We start from the raw sequence: 24,718 nt of genomic DNA, 5'->3' as shown, positions 1-24,718 counted from the left end.
TGCCACGGCAGGGGGAAGCTTTACAATGCGGGAGCACAGATGGGATCAGCTTGCAAGTAAATATGTTTCTGCTGCTAGAGAAAAGCATAGAAAGCGACGATGAATAAAGATGAAAAATAAGATGCTGACAGAGGAAGAGGAAAAAGCCGCCAAAATGGGTACAAAGGGAAGAGGATTTGGTAGAAAACACCAAAGATCTGGATGGGTAGTTTGAACATTGGCTTTCCTTCCATTAAAGAGAATCCTTCCATCTTACATCAGTAACGCCATTATTTGCCATTTAACCTCTTAGTTGTGACTCCATAACTGGGCACTCAGGTATTTCATAGCAATTTGCTCTATTCACTCACATACATAAAAGCCTTTGCCGTGAAAGGCAAAGCCTTGTGCTCTTTTTGCAGAGCTTTGAATGCAACCAGGAGCTCTGCCCATGTAAATAATGCAGGCAGGTCATACCATTAACATTTTCTTTCATATTATTAACTTAGTTCTAATACGAAAAGATGGATATATTCTTGGAGAAAGGTGACCAAGACTTGCAGAGGTGATCCTAGGAACAAAAACATGCAAGAATCTGCCTGTGTCTAAAAAATGACAATGAGGTAAACAACATCATGGTTCATAAATCCAGCTTCTTAACAGCCTTCAGATTTTAATATTTGATTAGGACAAGTAAGAATTATGGCATTCTTAGATCTGTTACTTCACTGCTACAGTATAGCACAAATGTACACACTAGGAAATATTAATGCCTCAAGGCTCCACAGACCTGCATGCTTGAGACAGAGAACAAGATTCAATGCACATTTTAAACTGCTGCAATCCTGACAGTTTATCAAATATCTAAATAATTGTAAGAGTCATCTAAACATAGTACACAAGCATCTCAGGCGGTGGCAGAGTTATATGGTAGTATCCATAACCGGAAAAAAGGAGTTTGAAACTCTTCTCTCACTGTGAAAATCTTTCTACTAAAATGCAGATATTTCTAGAAAGAAAGCTTTTGATCATATTCAGTTTCTTTCAAAGTACTTATTCCACTTTTGTCTAAAAATGCATATTAAAGTAATTCTAAGGCTGCAAAGCCTTTACCTACAAATTGTGCCATCCCAGGATTAAAATTCCTGAATTCATCTCTCTTGTGGATATGCATAAGGGGAGATTTCAATTACCTTTTTACATACAGGTCTTCTGGAAATCACTGAACTCCATTCCATGCAGAGAAAAGCAGGAATATTAATTGCCTCAATGCTTTTTGTATGGAGCTTTCACTGTAGTTTTAATGCTCAATAAACATCAAAGATTTATCTTTACTATCCAGCTGTGAAAGAAGATGCTCTTACATTCACTCGGTAGATGGAGAACAGGCCATAAAACTTAAGGCTGAAATCATTAAAAATGCAATGATTTCAGAAGCACAATATGAGTGTTCCAAGTCCTCATTTTTCAGACTACCTGTCATTTTAGGCATATGCCATGTTCAGAGCAGCTATCCCACTGATCTCAGCCATGGAAGCCATCCTGCAGTTCAGATCCCTGTATCTATACCCACACCGACTGAAAATGCAGACCATAATTAGGCTCTGCCCTCCTATTTGGGATCCTTTTCCATCTCCCACTTACTCCTTCTTCTCATTATCTCCCCTGCTTTACCATAACTGTGCTCTCCTCTTCGATTCCTTTCCTGCCTGCAGTTATGTTGCTTTTGTCACATTTCCTGGGCACACAAAGTGAGGGAGTGGGTAGGACTGAACCCTTCCTTGGTCACCTCTTGTGTAACCCCAGACACAAGAGATGCCACAAGCCACAACCCCTCTGTGCCTGCTCTCCCTCAGGTTGAGGAGATGCATGAGCCATGCAGGATGAAGTACATCCTTTACTACAAAGAACTTAGAAGTCAAACAAGCCTCTACTGTGCAACTGTACATAGATATTTCAAGAGTATGTCTTCACCAAATTTAGCAATTTAAATAAAGCAAAAGAATACCATTGCTCCGCCACAAAGACAACTCTCTACCACAAGTTTCACATCCCTCTGTCAGTGCACAGAGGCACCAGGACCTTGTACCAGCTGTAAGTGTTGGTCAAACAGAGCCAGTGGCCTCCCTGAGGCCTCCCAGCACACTCCCAGCTCCACTTGGATGCATGCATTCAGAGAGGAGGTGGTGGGGGTACTGAGATTTTTTTAAACCACTCACAACAAATACTTCTATCTCCAAGTGTAAGGAGAGAAATGTAGGACATTCACCTGCATAGAGTGGGACATGCAATTGTGTGGTACAGGAGATTTGGCCCAGCTGAAGGCTTATTCCACAGCACAAAAAGGCATTTTTTGGTTTAGAGTTAATGAATGAAATCTTACACTCAGAGTACAGTACATCTAATGTCGTGTTTTAAATGGTGGCCAATTTCTGCTTAACCTAGTTGTCTTTTGCAGCACTACTGTCCCAAACTCAGGACAACAGCACTCAGTGTGACTTGGCAGCTCCGAGATGTATGGAACTGTCATGGGCAGGTAAGAGATTAATGGGAAGGGCTCTCTCTTGATTGATGAATCTGTGACCTTGAGCAACCAGAGCACTTGCACCAAGTATATCTGCCATGTGAGACAGACAAAATGAAAGAGGCTCATGTTACACTCTCAGATCTCATTAAGCACCCAGACCAGAAACACCGATACTGGCACTGGCCATCTGCTCTGCTGTTTGCCTGGTTACAGGTCTGATAACACTTTCAGGGAGCAAAAGTTAATCAGACGTACAGATGAGCAATAGCACTGCTGCACAGGAAATTCAGTGGAACATAACAGTTTCTAAAAAAAACCCCCACATACCTGTTTTTACTTCATTCTGCTCTTTCAAACCACACAAGCTGGCGGTTAGAAAAAAATTGTTGACATAAAAGGCTGTAACTTTAGGCTCTCCAAATATTGCTGGTTTTTTATAAATAACCCGTAAAATCACAATAAAGTTCACTAACTTGAAATCTGCCACATTGCAGTGATCTCCTGTTAATCTATACAGGATTATTTTTAATTGCTTTTAAATTATTTTCTCTAATGTTCTCATTTGCTTATCTCAGTTATTTGAGAATTACAGTATATTCTGCCATTGGTTCTCCATTTGCAGTGTTGCAGGCCTTTGTCAGTAGACCTTTCCATGTTTAATGTACTCCATCCCTGAGGAATGCAGGTTCCCCGCAAGCATTTTTTGAGAGACTTATGATCAACTGAATTTTCTTTGCTGAGCAGCAATTCCTGGAAAATCCTGCAACGTATTCAAAGACTTTCCTACTGCTTTTGGAGAATTAGCTCTGGGCAAAATGATATAGTCTATTGAGGCCATATCTGACCCAGAAAGTATTAACTGAAGAATGTGCAGGACAGCTGCTTATCGGAAAGAAAAGACATGCAGTGCAGGAGAATGACATGCAGAGCTACTCGAGTCAGTTCTGAGTGACTGTCAGCTCTCCAGAGCCAGCCAACACGGGGAAGCAGATACGGCATTCTGCCGGAGCCCGTGCGCATCCGTAATGGAGCAGGCTCGGATATCTTAGCACAGGGCTGCACCATGTGGAGAGGAGATAGTTTATCATCCCAGAGCATTTCAGATATATGATATGATAAGGCTGAACAGAAATCCGAAGTATAGCAGGATTATTTCCAACCAAGTGTCAACCTTCCCGTGGAGGACGTTCTGTGAGCGGGTTTGGTCAGCAGCATGCCAGGGTCATGTTTTCCACAGCACCCCATCCACGGATGGGGGTGGTGCTCCTCAGAAGCTGGACCTGGTACCATCTTCTTTCACACTGAGTTAAAAGAGAATGGCTCGCTGCACAACAGTGTGAGTGCCATTTATTTCCAGCTACATATCCAGGTATACCTAAATGGAGGCCTCAATTCCTATTCAGCTTTCCCAGATCATAAACAGGGTTCTGGGACAGTTCTGGTATCTGGGACAGTGTCTTTGTCTTCACTTTTCCTTTGGATGAAGTGGTGTGTACCAAGTGCTCATTTGCTGCAGCATCATCAAGGCTTCGGCATTTTAACTCCCTGGAAAACTGACGAAATCCTTAATTTGGAAGCAATTATTTAGGTGTTTTGCTGGTATTACACCATGGATGGCACTTCCCCACCATCATTTCACTTGGCATCTCTCATCATAAAGTCTTGTTGTGCAGGGACAGTAATAATAACACTTAATGAGACCGTACTTTATTTTTCTAAATATCTTGGTTTGCATCCAATAATCAGTTCATGGAGAAAATTACGTGAGCCACAACGTGAGTTTCAAAAAGGTGCTGCGGGCGATTCCGGGGGACATGTCACGGTGAGCATTGTTCCGGAGCGTGTCGCAGCGAAGGATCTGAGGCACTGGTTTCCCATTAAAAGACACAAACATAGAAGACATGTTGTGTTTCCTAAAAAGCGTTTGGCCTATCACCCGCACCGTGTCTGATCTCACCCACTTCAAGGCTGAGTTCCCTACTTGGGCTCTTGCAGGAGAATTTAAAAGTTCTTTTCCAAACAAGCGACTATTCCCATTCGCCTTCCTTGGGCTCCTGCTAGGAGCCCCTTCCCTGCCATACACCCCTGGCACGGGCTCCGAGCCTCGCTCCGCAGCCACTTTCACCCACTTTTCCCCGCCGCGTTGCGTGGCCGTACCCCCAAACACGCTCCAAACTCCTCCCTCCGCATCCCCCCGCGGCCCCCCCGGCCCTGCCGCCCCCTCCCCGGCCTCCCTCCGCGGCCGCGGAGCGTGCGCGCAGTGCGGGCGGCCTGGGCAGGTGGGGCGGAGAGCGGAGCGGAGAGGAGGAGGAGGAGAGGAAGGAGGAGGAGGAGGCGGAGGAGGGGGGCCGGCCCGCCCGCAGCCGCCGCCGCCGCCAGCGCCGCCATGATGCTTGTTTGCTTTCAATGAGTGTGAGGAGGAGGCGGGGGGGAGCCGCTCTCCCGTCCGGCCCGCGGCAGGAAACAAAGAGCCAGGCAGGCGGCGGAGCGAGGGCGGCGGGGGGACGGGGATGCTGCAGCCACAGGTAGGGGCGGCCCCGGCGCCCGGCCCGGAGCGGGGGGCTCTGCCGGGGGGGGGCAGCGCTGCGGGAGGAGTGCGCTGAGGGGGGGACCGGCGGTAGCACGGCCAGGGGGGACCCCCGTGCTCGGCGGGGAGAAGCCCCCGTGCTGCGAGGACGCCCGGAGGAGGCTCCGCGGCCGGGGAGGCGGCGGGGAACGGCGGCTTTGGAAGCGGGGGCGGCGGGGAGGGGGCTCCGCGCCCCCGGGCCGAGCCCCGCGAGCGCCCACCGGCGAGCGGGAGGCAGGGAAGGAGACTGGGAGGGAGCCGGGCCGGGCGGCGCCGCGCAGGAGCCCGGCTGTGTTTGCATCGGAGAGGCAATTAAGAGAAATTAGTATAATGGCATCTGGAAGCCTGAAGTTGGGGGGTTTTTTTTTGTTTGTTTGGTTTTTTTTTTTCGGTTTTGTTTTTGTTGTTGTTATTATTATTGGTGCTGGTAGGTTTTGTTGTTTTTGTTGTTTTTTTGTTGTTTTTTTTTTTTTTTCTCCCTCACCGTGCAATTGAGTTTAAAATAATTAAACAAAAGGCCGAGGGAAATGACATCAATCGGGGGAACTGCCCGTCCACCCTCCACGCACGGCGCCCCGCGCCGCTGCCTCCCCGGAGGCCGATCCGCCTGGCTGGGCGCGCACCGAGCGGCGGCAGCGCTGCCTGTCAGCGGAGCGCTTCGCCTGCTCCGGAAGGAGCCGCGGCAGCCGCCCGCCCTCCGTCCCTCCCCGCCCCGCCGGCAGCGGGAGCCGCGGCCGCGCTGGCGCCGGGGCCGGAGCGCCGCTCGCTCGTTCCGGCGGAGGGAGCGGCGGGGCGGGCGGGGGCCCTGAGTGGCAGCGGCGGCGGCCAATGCGGGGCTGCGGGGGCCGTGAGTGGCAGCAGCGGCGGCCAATGGGGAGGCGCGGGGGGCGGGCGCGCGGGGCCGCGGGACAGGCGCATGCAGGGATAAACAGAGGGAATTGGGGCGGGGGGCGGCGGCGCTGGGGCCGGGATCGGGATCGGGATCGCGGCGGCCTGGCCGTCGTTCCGTGACCGGGCGGGGCCCGAGCGAGGTCACTGCCTCGGCTGGGGCACGGGGAAGGAGCGCCTGGGTGCCTGCCGAGCCGCATCGTGCGGGGGAGCGGGCGGTGGGCAGCTCCCGCACCCCCCGTTCCGTCTTGGGGCTCACAGGACAGCCTTTTCTCCTCCAGAATTTTATGGAGAGCGATAAGCCCGGGATCAGTCAAGGCCTTAGAAAAGGAGATATCTAATGCACCTGTCTGTGTCTTGGTATCTATGGTGAACACGTATTTTATCAGAAAATTTTCCACAAGCATTGAAAATTCATATGAAACACACTAGGTTGTAGTCCTGGGTTGGACTCGATGATCTGAGAGGTCTTCTCCAACCTGATTCTGTACTGCTTTGCTTTGTGTAACGTAAGAACCATATTCAAAACAAATTCAGTATGCTAAAGGTTTTGTTGGCTTTTTTTGTTCTGTTTTTTTTTTTTTCTTTTTGTTTGTTTGTTTTTCAATACAGCCATCTGTATTTCCACAAACGCATAGAAGATTGTATCGCTGAAAATAGGACTTCATGGATGGTATTTGCTTTGTAACTAGAGTTGCAGATTGTCTGTTTTTTCATTTGATTTCTGGGGTTTATTTTCATAATCTAGATTTCGGCACAGTGGGTAACTAATTCAAAATCCAAGGGATTAAGAAATACCTGTGGTATTTGTCTGGCTTAAATACAAAGATGTGCAAGTGTTGACTGGTAATTGTATTGTATCTCGCATTTCTTTTCATTCTAGAGCAGGTCTCGTAATTGGGAATTTATCAACATTTCCACTGGGGTAATTTTACAGGATTATCCGCCCTCTGTTCTTCCTGCTGGTTCATCTGGACTCTGTGGAGTTTGCTGCTAGCAATGAAGCCTTCTGTGGGGGTTTATTCATGCTATTACTGAAATGGAGCCCTTCGCATTTGGATTAACTCTTTGTTCACTTTTCACCTGAATCGCTTGGATCAGCCCATGTTTAAAAAGGATCCTGCCAAGCATCTCTTTTCTGTTTGCATTCTGAAGTTGAACTCTGAATACAATCTCATGCTCAGGCCGTTTACTGTGCTTGAATTTTAGAGGAAGAATTGAAATAGAAAGATAGATGAAACTGTAATACTGCAGGGGCAGGTAAATCCATTTGACATTTTATACATGAAGACCTGAAAACATTTATGAAGGGTCACATAGTAAATGAGCATGGTGCCTTTTCAAGGGCTATACTAGATGTTAGGAAGACATTCTTTTAACCAAGTGCAATGTTTGTGATGGAAACCACTGTCTTCAAAATGGTTCCAAGACCTGAGCAAACTAAAAATTCTTTTCCAACATATGAACAAAAGAATCCATATTTGAAAATGTGGCTGTATAAAAAAATGGTTCTGTTAATCTGTTGCCAAAAAACTTAAATATCAGTGCACGTAGCACACTGTGCCATGCTGTTTGGCTCACCACTGTGCCAGGAGTCCATGTGGTGAACCAGAATTCTTCCATCCACTTGTGCAGTCCCTGTTGCAGAGGCCTTGGTTCTGTTTGCTAACAGACTGGTGAATTTTAAATTATTGTTGTCTGTTTTTTTCACATCCTTTTGGCTGTACACTTTTGTATGTGCAGTCTGAGCATTATATCCCAGTATCAAATGGGGCCACATTAGGCAAAGATGCTACACAGAAATCTTTAGGAATGAGGATGCCTTTCAGCCTTCAGAATTGAAGGGATGTACAAGAATTGACACTTACCTCTATTTTCAGGAAGTATATGTAGTATTGAAAGATTACAGTTGTGTACATTGGGCTTTAAAAAGCTGCCAGTGACCTTAAAACACCACAAGAATATTCTCCACAGACCCAACCACCAGATTTCAGTTCTAGTTGCATGAGGCAGAGGTTGAGCCATGCCCAGTTGCATACGAAGTATCTGGGGTTTTCAATCCATATATTGAGGTTTTACATTACTTCCCATGTCAAAACAGTGACATTACTGATTCCAGTCTAAATTTAGCCTTCTCCATGGTGTAACTTTGAAAGCTTTATGCATAAATTGCTCAAGCTGAGTCACTGCAGGGTTTCATCTGTTTTGTTCCTTCTAAAGTGTTGGTGCTTCACACTTGGAAGTGTGATTATTGTACAATAGCCTGCAAGATTATTAGCATTGTGTTAAGTGACATAATTTATGTTCTTACATTGAAATTGGGCTGTACAAGTCCACTCAACAAGGGAGTCTTGGCATCAGCTTGGGGACCTGCACTCTCAGTTTCTACATGGAGCAATTTCTGCAGCTGACATCTTTGAGAGTTTACAAATGCTTAGGCAGGTCCCAAAGAAGAAGCTGTTTAAATGCTTAACGTGTACTTTTAGCTGCTAATTGCACTTCCAAGATGGTGCTTGTTGAAAAAAAAAAGATTGGCAACAACTCAGTTTTTCCTTTTGTAAGACTGCAACATGAATCCTTTCGTTAATGCCTCGGAGGCCTTTTTCTAGTGTATAAATCAAGGAGAGACTAGGAGCAGTAAATATATACAGTTGTTTATTTTAGAACTAAAATACTTGCTGTTAGGATTCCAATTTATGCTACAATGGAGATCTGCAGGAAGAGATTGATTTGACTTCAGATGTTTTTTAGACTATGGAGGCTGCCAACTCGACATTGTGATCACAGCCTGGATATTTGGATGGCTCTCTTGTGCATCTTAGTTCATGTTCCTGGTATGCAGCCTTTATTCTGCAAGTGAAGGGGCTCCCTACCTGAAGACCTTCCTAAAGTTTCTGTTCCATTTTACAATACCAGTATCTCCAAAGCATCTTTTGAGCTTCCCCCTTTCTTTAGCAAGGCAGCAGTTTCAGTTGGAAGACTGGGGTTTTCCTGAACATGCTGAAACAATTTTAGTGATGGATCCTGTCATGAAGGTGCAGCATCTTGCCATGGTTAGGATGACAATAATGTCGTGTCCTGCATGTTACAAAAAATATGCAGCTTTATTGCTTGAGCTATTTTGGAATGTATTGATGGGTGAGATGTGGATCCTGCACATTGATCTGACTTAAATGCTTCTCCACAAAAGTATCTCTCTGCATAAATCAGTTTGCAGAGTCAGGGATCAGAAAAAAACTTGCTTCAGGGACAGATCTTTCATGTGATTTTTGCAACAAAGGCCACGTTTAGCCAACACCTACAGAGACAGAAGGCTTGAAACTAAACTAAAACACCACCGGGGTTGGCCGTGTGCCATCTGATGTGTATCAGCTGTCAGAGCAAGGAAATGGCATCATAATGGCTGAGAAGAAAAAGTCTTGGGGAATTTTATGCCACACTCTGACCATTAATACTTTTAAGTATTGTTTTAGAGAAGTTTTAACAGTTGTTCACCCAGCAGAGGAGCTTTGTTTGACAAAGCAAAGGTCCTGTGGATAAAGAGGAATTTCAGTGCAGTATTGATCACAATTCATCTGCAGAGTGCTTTCAGGAATGAGAGCTGTTAGGAACAACTAATAAGGGTGAAGAATAATTAAAACTAGTAAGGAATCCTGTTTGGATGAGGAGCATGAAAGATCCACCTCTGAAGATTTGCAATAGCCAATCAGTGGACTAGATCACCTCATGGTTTCTTCTGATTTTAGTAGGTCAGGACTTCTCTCTAGTGGTAGAATTTGGAAAGCTGCTACTTTGGTTGCTCATCATCCATGTCAGTACAAGCATTGCCAGAGTAATGCTCAAGACCAGCCAGTGATGTGACTGAGCAGTGATACTTCATTATAAAAAAACCCCAACCCCCACAACCTCGAAGCCCCACTTTCTTAACTGAGTATCATTCTTGGTTTTCAGTATTGTCTCACAAACAGCTGCATCAACACAACTGAGAGAGGTGATGCAGTGGAACATGGGGACAGGAAAGAAGTCTTGAGTTGGCTTTTTGCACAAGAGTGTGGTTGTGGAAAAACATTTTTAGGCCTGTTGGTTAAATCTGAAGTAAAACCAATCTGTGAATATTTTGCTTGCTGTCAGGATGTGGCTAAATGGGTAGAGCATCAACTGTGCAATGACTTCTGTAACATCCTGACCTTTAGTTTAGAAACACTAACAAGCATTTAGGTATCTTGAAATTGTGTTCTAGGAAGGCAGAGATTTTTGGATTTGGATACTGACATCTCTTGTCAAGCTCCAGTTCGGTTCCATAGCAGGAATGCTGAAAATGAGCTCATGTCCAAATTTCATTTAAAGTAGCTGAGTTCTCTCTTTAGCTCTGTTGTAAGACTAAGAAACAGTGTTTTGTGTGGTGACTTCTGGTTTTCCCCCGTGGAACAACAGAAATGCTTACCACAACAGTGGCAAGCATTCTGCAGACACATAAGGGAAAATGTGGTAAGGAACATGTTGGTGCATGTGCCAGTATTTAGAATAGCTTACTGAGTTGGACCAAGATGAGAAATTTTGCACTAGGCCCCCTAAACAAGAATCAGTGTTCCATGTACTATTAAGAATCATAACTAAAGTGTCAAATATGATTGGATACAACCAGTGGAGTGGGAGTTGCTATTATATTAATGTTTTGGAGTGTAAGGCTGTTCTCAGCTTTCTAGAGACATTTGTAGGTGAAGCTTTTAAGCCTTGGTCTTTCTGCCTACATTTATAAAACCTGAAGCTAAATGTTTTACAACACAGCTCTTCCTTTTTAAAGCTGGTCTTTTAGGTTCCATCTGACTTGTACAGTACACAGTTCTGTAATGCAATGCAATTTATTTAAATTCTTAAAGTAATTAGTGAACCTGACATCTCTTTAATATATTGGCTTTTCAGAATACACTAACAGAATGTGCAAAAAGCTGAATGCTGTGTAGTACTCATTAACTAGCCAATGTGGTTCCAGGGGTACCAGTTAAGGTCAGGCTTTGCTTTGCAATTTGGGTTTGTGTTAGTGTTTGTTTTGTATACAGCAGCCTTTTACTACAGTCATAATTAGATACAATTTCTGATAATTAAGAACTATTCTAATCATCTGGACCATGTTTGCAACACTGAGAACATTTGGACATCGTATTTCTAATGATTATATGTTGTGCAGGGTAGGGGGTGGGAATTTGTGGGTTTTTTATCATGAGTCTGATAGAACAGTCTGTCTTGGAGGTCTGTCTAGAAGATGGAGGAGTCAAGGAGTCAGAAGTCCTCAATTGTGCCTTCTTTACTCTGACCATTTTAGATTTCTCTTCTGAACCTAAACTAGTTTTTGTAGCAGCTGAGCATGGAAGTGGCAATTGCTTCCTTGCATTAGTGAAATGATGGTAAACAAGTTTTTCACACTGTGCAAGGCTTAGAGGATTACACATACACCATTAAAACATGGGGCTGCACATTGCTTATCTGTGGGAAATTGTAACAGGCAGGGGTTGGGTAGAAAAAGTAGAAGTTGGGAAAATGACATCCTCCCTACGCCTGCCACTTCCAGCTAGAGCCAGCCAGTTTGCATTTCCATAAACAAGTAGTTATGAAGGACAAAGAAACCTTAATTATATTTGAAATACCTGCAGGTCAAAATTTAATATGCTCTTCATAAAAATATGAAATGACTGAGTTTTGAACTTCACAAAATTTAAAGCCTGTTCTAGTCAGTGCTCTCTAGTCTAATGGAGTCTTCCTGATTTGAAGACAGCAAGTAAATCCTTTGACATTTATGGCCCAGTTTATCTGATCCAGGACGCTTTGCTTGAGTTTCAGGAGGGTTATGTTTCATTTTAGTCAGCTTTGGCTAGATTAAGAGGTTTGCTGAACTTTAACAGCTTTATAGATTTTTTTAAAGAATATTAAAGCATTTGTCAGCTTCTGAGTTTTGTCTAGTAGAACTTATATATGCGAATTCAGATAACTCATCTGATTAGTAATATTCCAGATACACTTATATGAATTCATGGATATTGACTTTATCAGTCAGTAATCTTGTATTTATTATTACACATGTTCACATATTATTACATGCATGTTCACATCCCACAGCATTATCATAAGTCTGAAAAAGAGGAAGAGTAACTTGTGGGTTTGTACTGGCAGTCGTGTAAAATTACAGTTTTAGAAGTCCTCAAAATAGGATGGAGAAGCATTACATCCCTGATGAAGCCATTAAATCTTAATATGCTAACAGCCACTAAAATGTGATCTTAGGGAGTGAAAAAGTACTTGGAATGAATCAACTGACTTCGTGTTGACTCAAGAGCTTTTTTAATAATTTTAATTTAGATTATTCTAACATTAAGCTATAAATTGGGTTAAAGGGATCTTGACACCTTCCCACATGTTATAGTTGAGTCTCTTGGGAGGGGGGAGTGTTTCAGGAGTTGTCCTTGTGCTGCTGCAGCTCTGCCTGTGCCCACAGCTGGCACATGCCATCCCTCCCCACACTAGGCAAAAGGAAATTTTTAACTTACACCATGTGTTCTGAAAAATTCAGGTGTTGGCCTTTAGCTGATTTCCCAGTCGGATTTTTCTAGCCTTATTTTTTCAATACCAAATACTTACTGTAAAAAAAAAAAATTACTTGAACAGCTTTTTTCAAATAAAATGCCAAGAGTGTTTGTACTAGTCCACAAATAATAGGTGTTTACACAACAGACTTGATATTTGCCTTGAAGTAGCATACTAGTAGGGAAAAAATAAATATGTGGTTTCTTGCAACACTGGTGTTTTCTTTGTATATATTTCAATAGAGGGATCTGGTTCTTGCCTACAAAGTTAAATGTAAGGTTTTGTTTCAAAAGATACGCAAGTCCTTCAATTTCTGTTTATTCAGCCTCAGAATATTTGCGATTTTAGTTCTAATGTACTGTAGTATGGATTTCTCAATTCTGAGGCAGACAATTATTTTGGAATTTTTTCTCTTGAGTGATGTCTCACACCTGTTTTTCTGAGCTTTGGTTTATCAGCTTGTGTATTGTAGCAAAATATATTTTGCAGATATATTGACTGTTACAATACATTGTAGAAAAAAATACATTTTGTATAAAATACATGTATTAACTATGTAACATAAATATATATTGTACAGTATATTGCAACAAAGTATGCATTATGTAGCAAGTTATTATCCTTAGCAGAATGCAAGTATTCTTCCATGTTATGGTGTATACTTGCTAGTAGTTGGGAAATACAAAACCACAGGCATGTATGGTGTATACTTGCTAGTAGTTGGGAAATACAAAACCACAGGCATATATTAAGATTTATTTTTAAAAAAAACAAAGTTTCAATTTAGTATGTTTTGATTAAGAAATTTATAAAAATAAGATAACGTGAAATTTAGAAGGTTTTGTAAGAACAGTATCAGGATACAGGAAAAACATCCAATTTAGTTTTATGTTTTAGGTGGGTGGGGTGATGTGAAATAATTTTAAATAAGAATTTAGCTGAAATACATTAAATGTGCTTCACAAGGCACTTGGGGTTTAGCTGGGATGCACTGGGTATTTTTCCTTTCCTCATCATGGTATCTTGCTCATGAATATTTTTCCATCAGTTTTCAGTATTGACATCACTCTCGAGTTTGTTGCCCAGGCATGGAACTGGCTGAGATAAATTCAGTCATTGACTCAACTCATCAAGTCGAGTGTGTAAATTCTGCAGGGACTGACCTTTATCATAAACCCTGTTCAAGCTGTTGTGGCTTTTCTGTGAGGACGTGCCAGATGTTGCACCTTGTCATCCTGGCCAGGCACAGTGTTGTTGCTTATTTGCCTGTACTTCAAGCTGAAATGTAATTAAGTTCCCGTAGAAATTCATGGCTTGCTGAGTGAAGCGCCACCAGAGACAGGACAGGGAAAGCAGCAAGCTTGATTCATGTTGGAAAAGCACTTTTTAAACAAGGGGTAGCGAGTCTTTGAGTAGGAAAGGGCAAATTGCAGTTTTATAGTAAAACTGAAATACAGCACTATGAAATTATCTTAAAAGATTTTCTTCCAAAGTGCAGTAGTTATCTTTTAGAGGTACTTCTGTTCCCTTTGAAGAGGGTCACTGTTTGGAGTTGAAAGCAGAAATTCCTGTTAATTCTAATAACGCTCAACAGTAGAAATTAACCCTTTCAATACAGCTTAACACATCTGATTAGCCTATACATTGCTAGACCTGCTATAACCTTAAGTTATCTAAAATGCAATGTACTTTGCCTTCAGTTAGGATTTCAGACTTTGTTCAGTGTTACTGTTTAACTGGCTGAGGGTGGCTGGTAGCAAGGGTTTGCTTCCTGCTGTGGAAGAAGAGATTTTGTGTCAGTGTGGCCAGAAGTGCCATTGATTTCAACAGCTGCAAATCCACACACACATTCCTGCTATACAGAAATAAACACAGGACTCTAGTCTCCCTCAAATATATGTTTTTTTCCTCTTCCCCCCTTAGCCAGTTTAATTCTCTTCACCAGCTCCTTTGTTATCAGACAAAAGTCAGTGCTGATGCAAGAGTGGAAATACAGGGTCCTGGGGAGGAGGAACTGCAGCAGGACCAGCTTAGTTCTGCTTCATGCATTGTAAAACCACAGTGCAAGTGGTAGAGGGTGTGGAAGATCCTAAATTAACTTTGAATTCAAAACAGACCAGTCAATTTAAGAAACATTTATATTTGTGGGGAAGGTCATTGGAACCCATTTTTAAGTGAAACTTCGGATTGCATGGAAAAGAGCTTCAGGGTTAAAGGCACAAGGTTACAAAAGAATGGTCTGGGTTGAGCTTCCAGCTGAGGGTTTGGAGAGAGAAAGGGGAAAAAAAGTCCCTCATATATGCTATTGTTTTCTTATGAAATCTTTGAGCAACTTAATAGATTGCTTTCTACCCTGCTACTTTTCAGCAGTTGAGAAGTAATTTATTTGGCAAGTCAGGCTGCACTGCATCAACAAATGGAAAATATTGTCCAATTGTCTTGTTACTTCTTTCTTCATTAGATCTAGATTTGCATCATTTATTCACTGTTTTTAATTAAAGTAGCAAAAAGTTTGAATAATTCTGCACTTGATCAGGTGTGGTGCTACTTTGTTTATTTTCCCCACCTGGCTATCTCCAGATCTGCATTAGTGTGTCAGTGACAAGTAAAAGCAAGTAAAGGGGAAGGAGGGGAAGTCACTGACATATGTTAGGAAGTTTCAGAAGGAGAGTTGTAATGCTTCAGTATTGTGATTGTATTGAATTCTAAAGGTACTCCAGATTTGTAAATGGGTTTTATAGATAGTTCATAGTAAGTATGGAAATAGTTATTTTGGAATAGTTGATTGGATCAGTTAAAATTATGTCTGAACACTGTGTTGCTCTTACTTGTTCATAATTTTCCACAGAGTTTTAGAATTCAAATTTTCCTAATTTAAAGATGTGTTTTAGGGGCAAACTTGATATCTGCATCCATAGTAGTAGTATAAAAGATTGTACTTGGCCTACAGGAGTTATCCAATAAATTTAGTTTTGAAATCGAGTTAATTTGTCGTGGTATTGTAGAAAGCATTTCAGGACATGAAGAATTGCTGTAGTATTAGAGTGCTTAAAAAACCCCCAAAACCTAATCTCAAATTATCTGCTCACGTACTTATTTTGTTTAAATCTTCCTCCTCTCTATCTTCCAATTTCATAAAAATGGCAGAAGGGTAGAACAGGAAAAAAAAGTCGTCATCTTTCCTGCCCTGTCACTCAGAGCAGACTCATTTCTCCATTTTGAAGACACTGTTTATTGGTAGTTTCCCCAGTCACCTGGAGCATTAACTGGACATTAACATGGTCCAGCTTCCACTTGGCACATGTCCATAGCCAAGGACATTTATCATTGCAGATGCCTTGTCAGGCAGTGAGCTGAACTCCCTTCGTTCTACAGCGAGCAGCGTATCTAAAGCAGCTTGGCCTCCAGTCCTTTCCAGGCCGCCAGCTCCTGCTGGCATGGGCCTGGTGCTGTGGCTGGGAGGGCACCCCTGGAGCTCGAGGTGCTGGTGATGGCAGAGGCATTGTCCAGGACAGCCCCAGAGCCCAGCCGGGCGTGCATGGCCTGGCTGCAGTCATGGCTGTGATCTGGAGAGACAGGCAGCAGCGGGGGCGGGTGCAGCTCCACCTGGGAGCATTTGGCTTGGTCTGCCGTGGTCTGTTCTGAGGGAAGCCTGAGCCAGAGCTCCATTCTGCTGCAGTAGCCAGCTCTGTCAGCTCTCTTACAGCAGGTTGCCCTCCCCTGACATAACAATCTTCAGGTTTTTTCTTCTCTTCCCGGTCCCTGTCACCCTTCCCTGAAGGGGCTCTCGGTCCCTGCTGCCCCTCACCCTGTCCCAGTGCCAGTCTCAGCTCCCTCTGTGCAAACAAGGGCTTAGGGCAGTGTCTGCACTGGGGGCTTGGGCTGTAATTCCTGTGTCAGACCTGTGCACTGTGACCTGTGGTGGGAGTGGGCAGCCACACTCAGTACAGCTCTCAAGCTCTTCTGTTTTTACAGCTTTTAAAATGACAATTTTAATACCCTGGTACAAGATAGTAAACAGTTTCATTTGCATTCAAACATACTGAAATGTCCTTTTCATTAAATTTATGTTGTCTGGAGCATTTTCTGGGAATCCATGTCATATCTTTGTTATAAAGATTTTCTCCTTTACAAACTGATTTACTGTATGCAATAAGAACCTAACATTAATGGTCTTTCACCATCTGTATTGGTGTAAGTGAAAATTACAGGTGGTATAAGCTCTTTTGAAAATTACCTTGATGATTGTTAAGAGCTGCAGTTATCAATGGTTGTAATGATGTTCAACACTATTTTATGGGTCTTACTAAAAATTACTTTAGTCTGACAAAACTCTATCACTTAATCTGATGTTTACCTCAGCTTTTATGTTTTACTGTAGCAGCTTAGCAGGTGCTAAATTTGGATTTGGGGAGGTGGAGAAAGGAGACAGTAAAAGAGACTGATTTTCTTGAACTATTCCATGCTGTGAAGTTTTGAAATGCAATTGAAGGTGTTGTGCTTGTGTTTTATGCTGTACTGTGACTACCCAAATTTAGCCTTCCTGTCAGTTCCTGAGAAATTTTGTGTTCTGGGTGATAGATGAAGATGTGCTAATGCCTGGTGTGACAGTATCCTGGATGTGCTGGTGGCAGTGATGCTCTTGGGCAGCAGTAGCTCCTTCAGCCATGAGGCTCTCAAGCATTTGTTGCTTTTTTGGCACCTGGTAATCCTAAACAGCAGGGACTCATCCTCTGAGAAATGCAGCAGTGAGAGAGGGAAAATCCTCAAGAGCAGGAACTTTATTGAGAGGGAGGGTGACTTTATTGAGATGGAGTGACTGGTTGTGCAGGATCACCAGGATCCAGTGTTAAACCCCCAAATTCTTAAATCTCTAATTGTTTTAGTGTACATTAACAAAACCCACTGGAAAAGTATGTCATCCTCTTCTAGCAGTGAGCAGTGATACACTGCTGGTACCAGCAAAGCTGTTAATTAGTGCATGTGATTGAGTGTGCTCTGGGGAGCGTTGGTGTTTCTGCACTGAATGAGATTTCTGTCTTTGCTATACCTGCTTCTCGAAAAATTGGAACATATTTATTAATTCAGGGAGGAGCAGGAAGAGAAAGCAGTAAATGTCTGACGAAGGTAAATGTTTCCTGACAAGCTGGAGCATTCCTGCTTGGTCTTTGTGAATTATATATAATTCACAATGTCGAAATTTCAGAAGAGATGCTCTGTACATTACTCCAGTATATATTTTTGCACCAGTTGCATAGTTACTGCAGGAAGAACTTAGGCTTTTACCTTTCTGAGATTGTAATCCACTCTCCTCTCATTTAATTAGTGAAGTTTGCTGAAAAAAGTGTTACACTTGGCAATTCCCACACCCCGGGTACTCAAATGCCTTCACTCTGGAAGGAGCCTCACCCAGCTGCTATTTATAATCTGATCCTTTTACCCACAATTCACTTCTTAAAGGGGAATTTCTTTTCACTGCAGAAATCTGGTTTTGACCAGTAGTGGGAGTGGGAAAGGGAAGGAGGAGTGTGACTTAGTAAAAGAGCTGTTATATCAAAGTAAGCATGTGATACCTAAAAGCTTTATTTTAATTAAGATGTATAATTATCAGAAAGTTTTTTGGTGGATTTTTGTTGTTTTATTTAACATGCAGAGCAAACATTTTTCAGTAAAATCAGTAAACAGATTATAAGTCTGGTTGATAGTCATATTTACTAGGAGTTATTCTTTGATTTTTTAATATAATGACAACATTTTTCAGTTCATCACAGGAAATGAAAAAATGAGAAAACCTTAAAAGAGTTGGCAGGAAGATGAACTTAGAAATTTGACTAGTACAGCTGCTTGCGTATCGAGTGCATTTGGGTAGCATTATAATATTGCTGTAATGTATCTTGATGAATAATTGCATAATATCACTTGTAATGTGTTTTTAAGTGTTATTTGAGCCAGCATTATTTAATTTGTCTATTTCATATAAACAGATTTATAGCTTGTTGCTTGTTGGAGAGGAATGTTTGCTTCTCTGTCATGGTGCATGATTGAGGATGGTAAAAAGAACCTAGAAAAATTACTCTTATAAAGTTAACAGAAATGATGTGAAAAGAGTGAGAAGAATGAAGTTAAATTTTGGTATTAAATACTTGGCTGAAGAAAGTGATAGAACTATTTACCTTGGGTGCAGTATTTTCAGATTGCAGAGAGTAGGGTGAAGGTTGGATTAAAACCTATCACTTTGCAGATTTAAAGAATTGAGGATCTTTTTGAAACCTTAATTCTTTTCTTGATGCTGATTTGTTTGAAAAGCTGAGAATTGCAGTAAACCTGGAACTGATGGGTAATCAGAGTTATTAGCAAATATGTTCTCTAGGGGTATGGGATCCCAGTGGTCATGGTCATCCCTTTTTGAAGTTTCATTGTTGAAGAAACAAGAGCCTGCAGTGGGATGTGTTGGTTTGAGGGACACACAAGATAGCCATGGAAGGTGGTGGAACACAATTTCTAAACTGCTTTGCAGAGTCTGGTAGATTTTTGGGAGGGGCTAGGCTGTTGTTTGCCATTATAGGACTGTTAGAAATCTCTGTTTTTCTATTTTATAGCAGTGTTTCCTCTTCAGCAACATTTGTAAATTGGCACAATATCTGTAGCTTTGATAAGTATTTCGTACAAAAGCCTAGTATGAAATTTAACTGAAATGGGAATTACCTTCTAAAGAATTCTCAGCATATAATATCTCAGTTAATCACTTGCCTTTTGGTTTCAACAGGAATGCCCAAGGAAAAGTACGATCCACCTGATCCACGGAGGATGTACACAATTATGTCCTCAGAGGAAGCAGCCAATGGAAAGAAATCACACTGGGCAGAGTTGGAAATAAGTGGTAAGAAACTGAGGCATGGTCCTGAGTTAAGAACTCACTGTATGTTGGCTTGGACAGGTCTGGGGTGGAGTTACCTACCCTGAAGTGAGGCAGCAGAGCACAGGGATAGCAGCTGCCAGCTGGGGGTGTGAGGTGGGCAGAGCTTGGGCTGGGATAACACAGGGAGCTGTGGGAGGGCTGAGGTGGGGCAAGTGGGAAATTCCCGTGTATAGGAAAGCTTTCAAGGTGAGGATATGGATGTGAACTCTTTGTGTTTTGAGATGATGGAGCGAGAGCATGAATTTAAGGTTTAATTTCTCAAAGAGAAGAAGGTGAAGTTGGGGTTGATCTGTAGTGATGTGCTCTTAGTGTAGGTAATGTAACAGCAAGGTATTAGTCCATGAAGCAAAAGCTTTCTGTTTAAAAACAGTTGTAAATTTTGCTTTGTTCTTAAGATTAAAAACAAACGCCAAAACCTCCACAATCTGTGCAAGCTTTGAGATACTGTTGGACTCTTGAATCTTTTCTGAAAAATAAGATAATGGTCAGAATTCATAAGCATGTGTTTCAACTTGATTTGTAGAGTAAATCCTGAGTTTGCTACAAAAAGTGTTTACAAGGAAATTCAAGCAAATATTTTAAGAATTTAAAAATTTGGTGACATTTTAAACTTAGGCTGTAATTTTGTGTAGATGCAGAGGTTCTTGAAGCAACTGCAGAAATTGCCACGTGGGATTTAAAAACGACTGTTCAGTAGAGAAATTTAGGGAAGAAGAAATAAACAAACAGTTCTTCCAATTGTGAAGAATCTTTCCATCCAGTTCACTGAATCTATGCCTTGCTTCCAGTACCACGTGCCTCCCATGTGAATAGCTTTCTTTACTGAAGGTTACAGATGCAGAAACCCAGTTAAATGCTGCTTCAGGAATCAGCATTATACATCAGCATTAGGCTTGGAATCCTCTTGGACATCTGCTGCTCTGCATAGGAAGTGCATTAAGTGATGGCTCTTTCCTTTCATGCCTGGTAATCTCACTGCAGACTGATTCCCGCCAGGGGAGGTGCTGGAGTGGAGAGCCTGGATCAGGATGTTGATTGGAAATCCTTTCAGCTGCAAGGCTTTCTATGATCACAGTCACCTGTTTGCATTGGGGGTGGGGAAGAGGTGCTAATTCACTTTTAAAATGCAAAGAACTATCCATTTGTGTTTAAAACCTTTCAAAAGATTTCTTAATGAGCATTAGAGGAGCATCAATCCCTTAAGAACTGTGTGCATTTGCCTTGCAGAATAAAATGTGCGGTGTTTTTTCTTTCATTAATGTTCACACTGTCCTTTCCTTGCAAAGCACTTGGTCACATAAGACTGAAACCCACAGATGTTTTAACTGATCTCATTTGAATCATGTTTTTTCATGACAGGCTTTTTAATGCTCTTTGTTTTGTTATAGCTCACTGGAAATTATACCACTATTAAATATTTTGCTGACAGGGACTGAGTCCCAGATGCACATGTCTCAGTGTAACCTTCCCTGGGCACTAAATATGAATTCTTATTTTGGAGAAAATAATTTAAGGAAAGGAATTACAAAGTGTGTGTGTGTGTGTTGGTATAACATTAACCAGACTGTTGTTAACCTTGATAAGTCACAGTGGCATTTTAAAGTTGTTCCAGCTAACTTTTTGCCTTGGAGAAACCAGTGTTGGTACTCCTAAGGCTTTTGGTACAGTGAGATGATTTATGTAAATGAAAAAGAATTTACCCCTGGAAGAAAAAAATCTTGGAGATGAGAAATATTTCGAGACCTTCTGATGATATCTCACATTCCTTGCATGCAGCAGTGTAAAAATCTTGATTCTGTCACACAAATCTATGTTTCCACACTTCAGTTTATATAAAAAATCATACCTTTTTTAAAATATCTGGCAGTAGTTGATACAGCTTTTAGTTGAATGCCAGATGGAAATCCATGTTCTCAACTAAGCATCTTAGTCACCCTAAATATAGTGTTTCTATCTGTTCTTGGCTGGATTAATGCCATAGAGTAAAGATTTTTGGTTTGAAAGATGTGCAGAAATAAGGGATGAACCAAAGCACCGTCTTTCATCTCAGACAAACTATAATTGAAAAAAAATCTGTTTCTTACACTTCTGTTAATGATAAATTCATGGTCAGCTAGTTAATGTGTTTTGTCTTGTATGGAACTAGATAAAGACAGATGTTTAAGCCTTAAGTATGGATTGGGAAAAACAACCTCAAGCATCCTTGGCAATATCTTGTATTTTCTCACACAATGACAAATTTTTCATCTATAGAATCAGTGATTAATGGAATTTACATTGAATAAAATAATAATAAAACCCACAAGCAAAACTCCCCCTCAAATTCCCCTGCCCTGTACATACTTGAGAATGTGCTATTATTGCCAAATCTATGGATTTTAAATGTTTTCTCTTGTACCTTTCTTCCACAGGGAAAGTGAGAAGCTTAAGTTCATCTTTGTGGACACTGACCCATTTGACAGCTTTGCATCTCAGTGACAATTCCTTATCCCGTATTCCTTCAGACATTGCCAAGCTTCACAATCTGGTATATCTGGACTTGTCCTCTAACAAAATCCGCAGTTTACCAGCAGAGCTCGGAAACATGGTGTCACTCAGGTATGTAAATCCTAACAGGAGTTAAAATTGTTCTTTTATTATCTTTGTAGCAACTGTTCACCTTTCAGCATAAGTCAATTCCCCTTTCCTCCCTTCCTGTCTGCCTCCCTGAATACTTGCTGTGGGCTGGGCAGCTCTAGCAGTGCTGGCTTGTGTGTGATCTGCTGTTCTGATCTGTGACAGCACAGAATGAGCCTCAGAAGTGTTTGGTTTGATGGCAATGACCCATTTATATTTTTCCAAGTCAGGTTTCCTCTCAGACATCTCTTTCCAGATTCTTTTACAAATCTTTTATGTGGTGTTTGTCTGAAAGAGTAAGTGAAGCACAAAAAAAAAAAAAAAGGCTTTTAACTCATAGTAAGGTAGAAAAAAGATCAGATTAAACATTTATAAGTGTGTTAACTACAATGTTTTCCTCATTATTCATATTTAGTAATTATACTTAACAATAGTTCTTGTTCTGTTTATTGTATAACAATTGCAACATCTAGTGTCATCTAGTATGTCAGTATCATCTCCTCCCCACCTTTGCTGTGATGTAACTGCATTCCTGTGCAAACTGAGGAGGAGAAAAAAAACGTTGTAATCACAGCTTTTCAAGTTTTGGTTTTTTTTTTCCCTTCAGTTTTGCAATGTCAAGATGTACAAAGTTAGCCTGGAAGTGAAATATGAATAATGGTGCCTATTTAGATTATACTTAAGGCTGCAGCATTTTTCTTTGTAAAAACACTGTTACATAAATATATAAATTATTTATGTAAGAGTAAATATTTACAGGCAACAGTCTTTTGCCCTTGACCAAAAGGAAGAGCCTTATCTTGGGTTTATTAGACAGTTGCCAGTAATTGCCTTCATTGCTATTAATTTTGAAGATACTTCTGAACAGCTTTCTCAAATCCAGAAAATACAGAGTCTGAAAGTAACAAGAATGTTATTAGAAGTAAAGGCAGTGCTAGAGCAATGGACTGCCAGCACAGCTTTCATGAAATTGGAAGCAAAGCAAGTTTGCACATAGAAATATCTGTCATTGCATTTTCCTCCCCTTTAGAAAAGTCCACTCTGTTGGAGAGGATTAAACTAGCTGATTAAATTGGTGCTAAAAGCTCAAATTCCAGAGCAGTTCAAGCCTCAGCCTTGGAGGCTGAGCAAAGGGACCTTGCTTTTTGAAGTATAATTGGCAGCTCTGTTTTGTAGCATGTTGTATAGTTGCTTTCAACTGGAGAGGAGTCTGTTCTAAGCTCTAGTTCTTTGCCTTACTATTTCAATTAAAAGTAGTTATTACTAACAGGTTTCTTCCCTTGTTTATTCAATTCCTTGGATATTGTGAGGTAGCAACTCTAGATTTACTGGAATAGTCTCAAATTCATCCTTGTACTTAATTAGCCTCCTTTCAGTCTTTTTCTTTTTAAAACATTTTTGTAAATGTAACACTTCTGACATGGAGATAGCTTAGCAGTGCAGAGTCATCAGTAATGTCAAGTCATTATGCCTTCTTCCCAACACTTCTGATTTATTCTGGCTGATTCTATGAAGCTTCAGCTCTTGAATGTCCTAAGTTTCTTCTGAGCAGAGAAGGGTAAATCTTGTAAATGTGAAATGTGTAGCTAAGGTCTAGGATCACATAAGCTTTCTATTTATGACCAAAACACAGCACTTGAGCCCAGATCTCTAATGTGCAAAGCTGTGCACGAAGCCACTGTGCTCCTCAGTTAATTGCAGCTGCTCCATGTTTTTTTTTTTTTTACTGTAGTGTAAGTGAAGAAAAGCCCATAAGCACATCCTGTGTGAGAGCACATGGCAGGTCCCAGCTGGGCCAGGGTTTTGTTGCAGGCTGGTGTTGCTGCAGACTCTTCCCCTGGATTCTGGGAAGTTGTTCAAACTAACGGTAATTCAGCCATGGGCATTGCTGATATCCCAAGCCACAGAGATCATTTGTGCTTTCAACACTGAGAACTGATAACAGCTCTCCCAGCTCCCACATCTGGAGCTCTGGGTTTGGTCTGTACTGTAGAGCTCTCCCAAGACTCCTTTCATCTCCCTTTTTACTGCAAGTAGTTGAAAAAAGAGATGTCAGAGCAGTAGGATTTCTGATCTTTGCAGAAAAAGGAGAGAAAAATAAACAGTGTAACATGTTATCTTGGAAAGCTCAGCTGTAAAACAGATCCTCTTGATATGCTTGAAAGGGCTTGAGTGCACCCCCAGTACATTTGCAGATGACACAGAGCTGGGTGGAAGGGTTGATCTGCGGGAGGGCAGGAAGGCTCTGCAGAGGGATGTGGACAGGCTGGATCCATGGGCTGGAGCCAGTGCTGTGAGGTTCAGTCAGGGGAAGTGCTGAGCCCTGCACTCGGGTCACAACCCAGCAGTGCTCCAGTTTGGGGGAGCAGTGTCTGGGAAGCTGCCTGGTGGACAAAGACCTGGTGGGGGTGGTCAGCAGCAGCTGAGCATGAGCCAGGTGTGCCCTGGTGGTTGAGAAAGCTGATGGCACCTGGCCTGGATCAGCAGTAGTGTGGCAGCAAGACCAGGGCAGTGACTGCCCCCCTGTGCTGACACTACAGTCAAATCCCTGGGTCAGGTCTGGGCTGCTTACGACGAGAAAGACACTGAAACCCTCAAATGCTGTTCTGTAGAAATCAACAAGAGTTAAATTAACTCTTGCCCT

General features: G+C 42.0%; 1 protein-coding gene across 2 annotated transcripts in view; it reads left to right on the top strand.

Annotated features, from left to right (window-relative positions):
• The first annotated feature begins 4,833 nt into the window (after nucleotides 1–4,833).
• The window catches only part of CNOT6 (CCR4-NOT transcription complex subunit 6), a 32,766-nt gene continuing 12,881 nt past the window's right edge, over nucleotides 4,834–24,718 (top strand). For both annotated transcript variants that reach the window (XM_041397578.1, XM_041397577.1), the window contains exons 1-3: nucleotides 4,834–5,031; nucleotides 19,306–19,419; nucleotides 21,870–22,056. In XM_041397578.1, coding sequence (XP_041253512.1) covers nucleotides 19,308–19,419; nucleotides 21,870–22,056 — 299 coding nt within the window. In that variant the 5' untranslated portion in view covers nucleotides 4,834–5,031; nucleotides 19,306–19,307. The remainder of the gene's footprint in view (nucleotides 5,032–19,305; nucleotides 19,420–21,869; nucleotides 22,057–24,718) is intronic.

The sequence above is a fragment of the Onychostruthus taczanowskii genome, unplaced genomic scaffold, assembly GCF_017590055.1.
Source record: "Onychostruthus taczanowskii isolate IOZ18803 unplaced genomic scaffold, ASM1759005v1 scaffold14, whole genome shotgun sequence".
Lineage (NCBI taxonomy): Eukaryota > Metazoa > Chordata > Aves > Passeriformes > Passeridae > Onychostruthus > Onychostruthus taczanowskii.
Note: the sequence above shows the minus strand (reverse complement) of the source record. Positions and strands in the feature narration are given on the sequence as shown.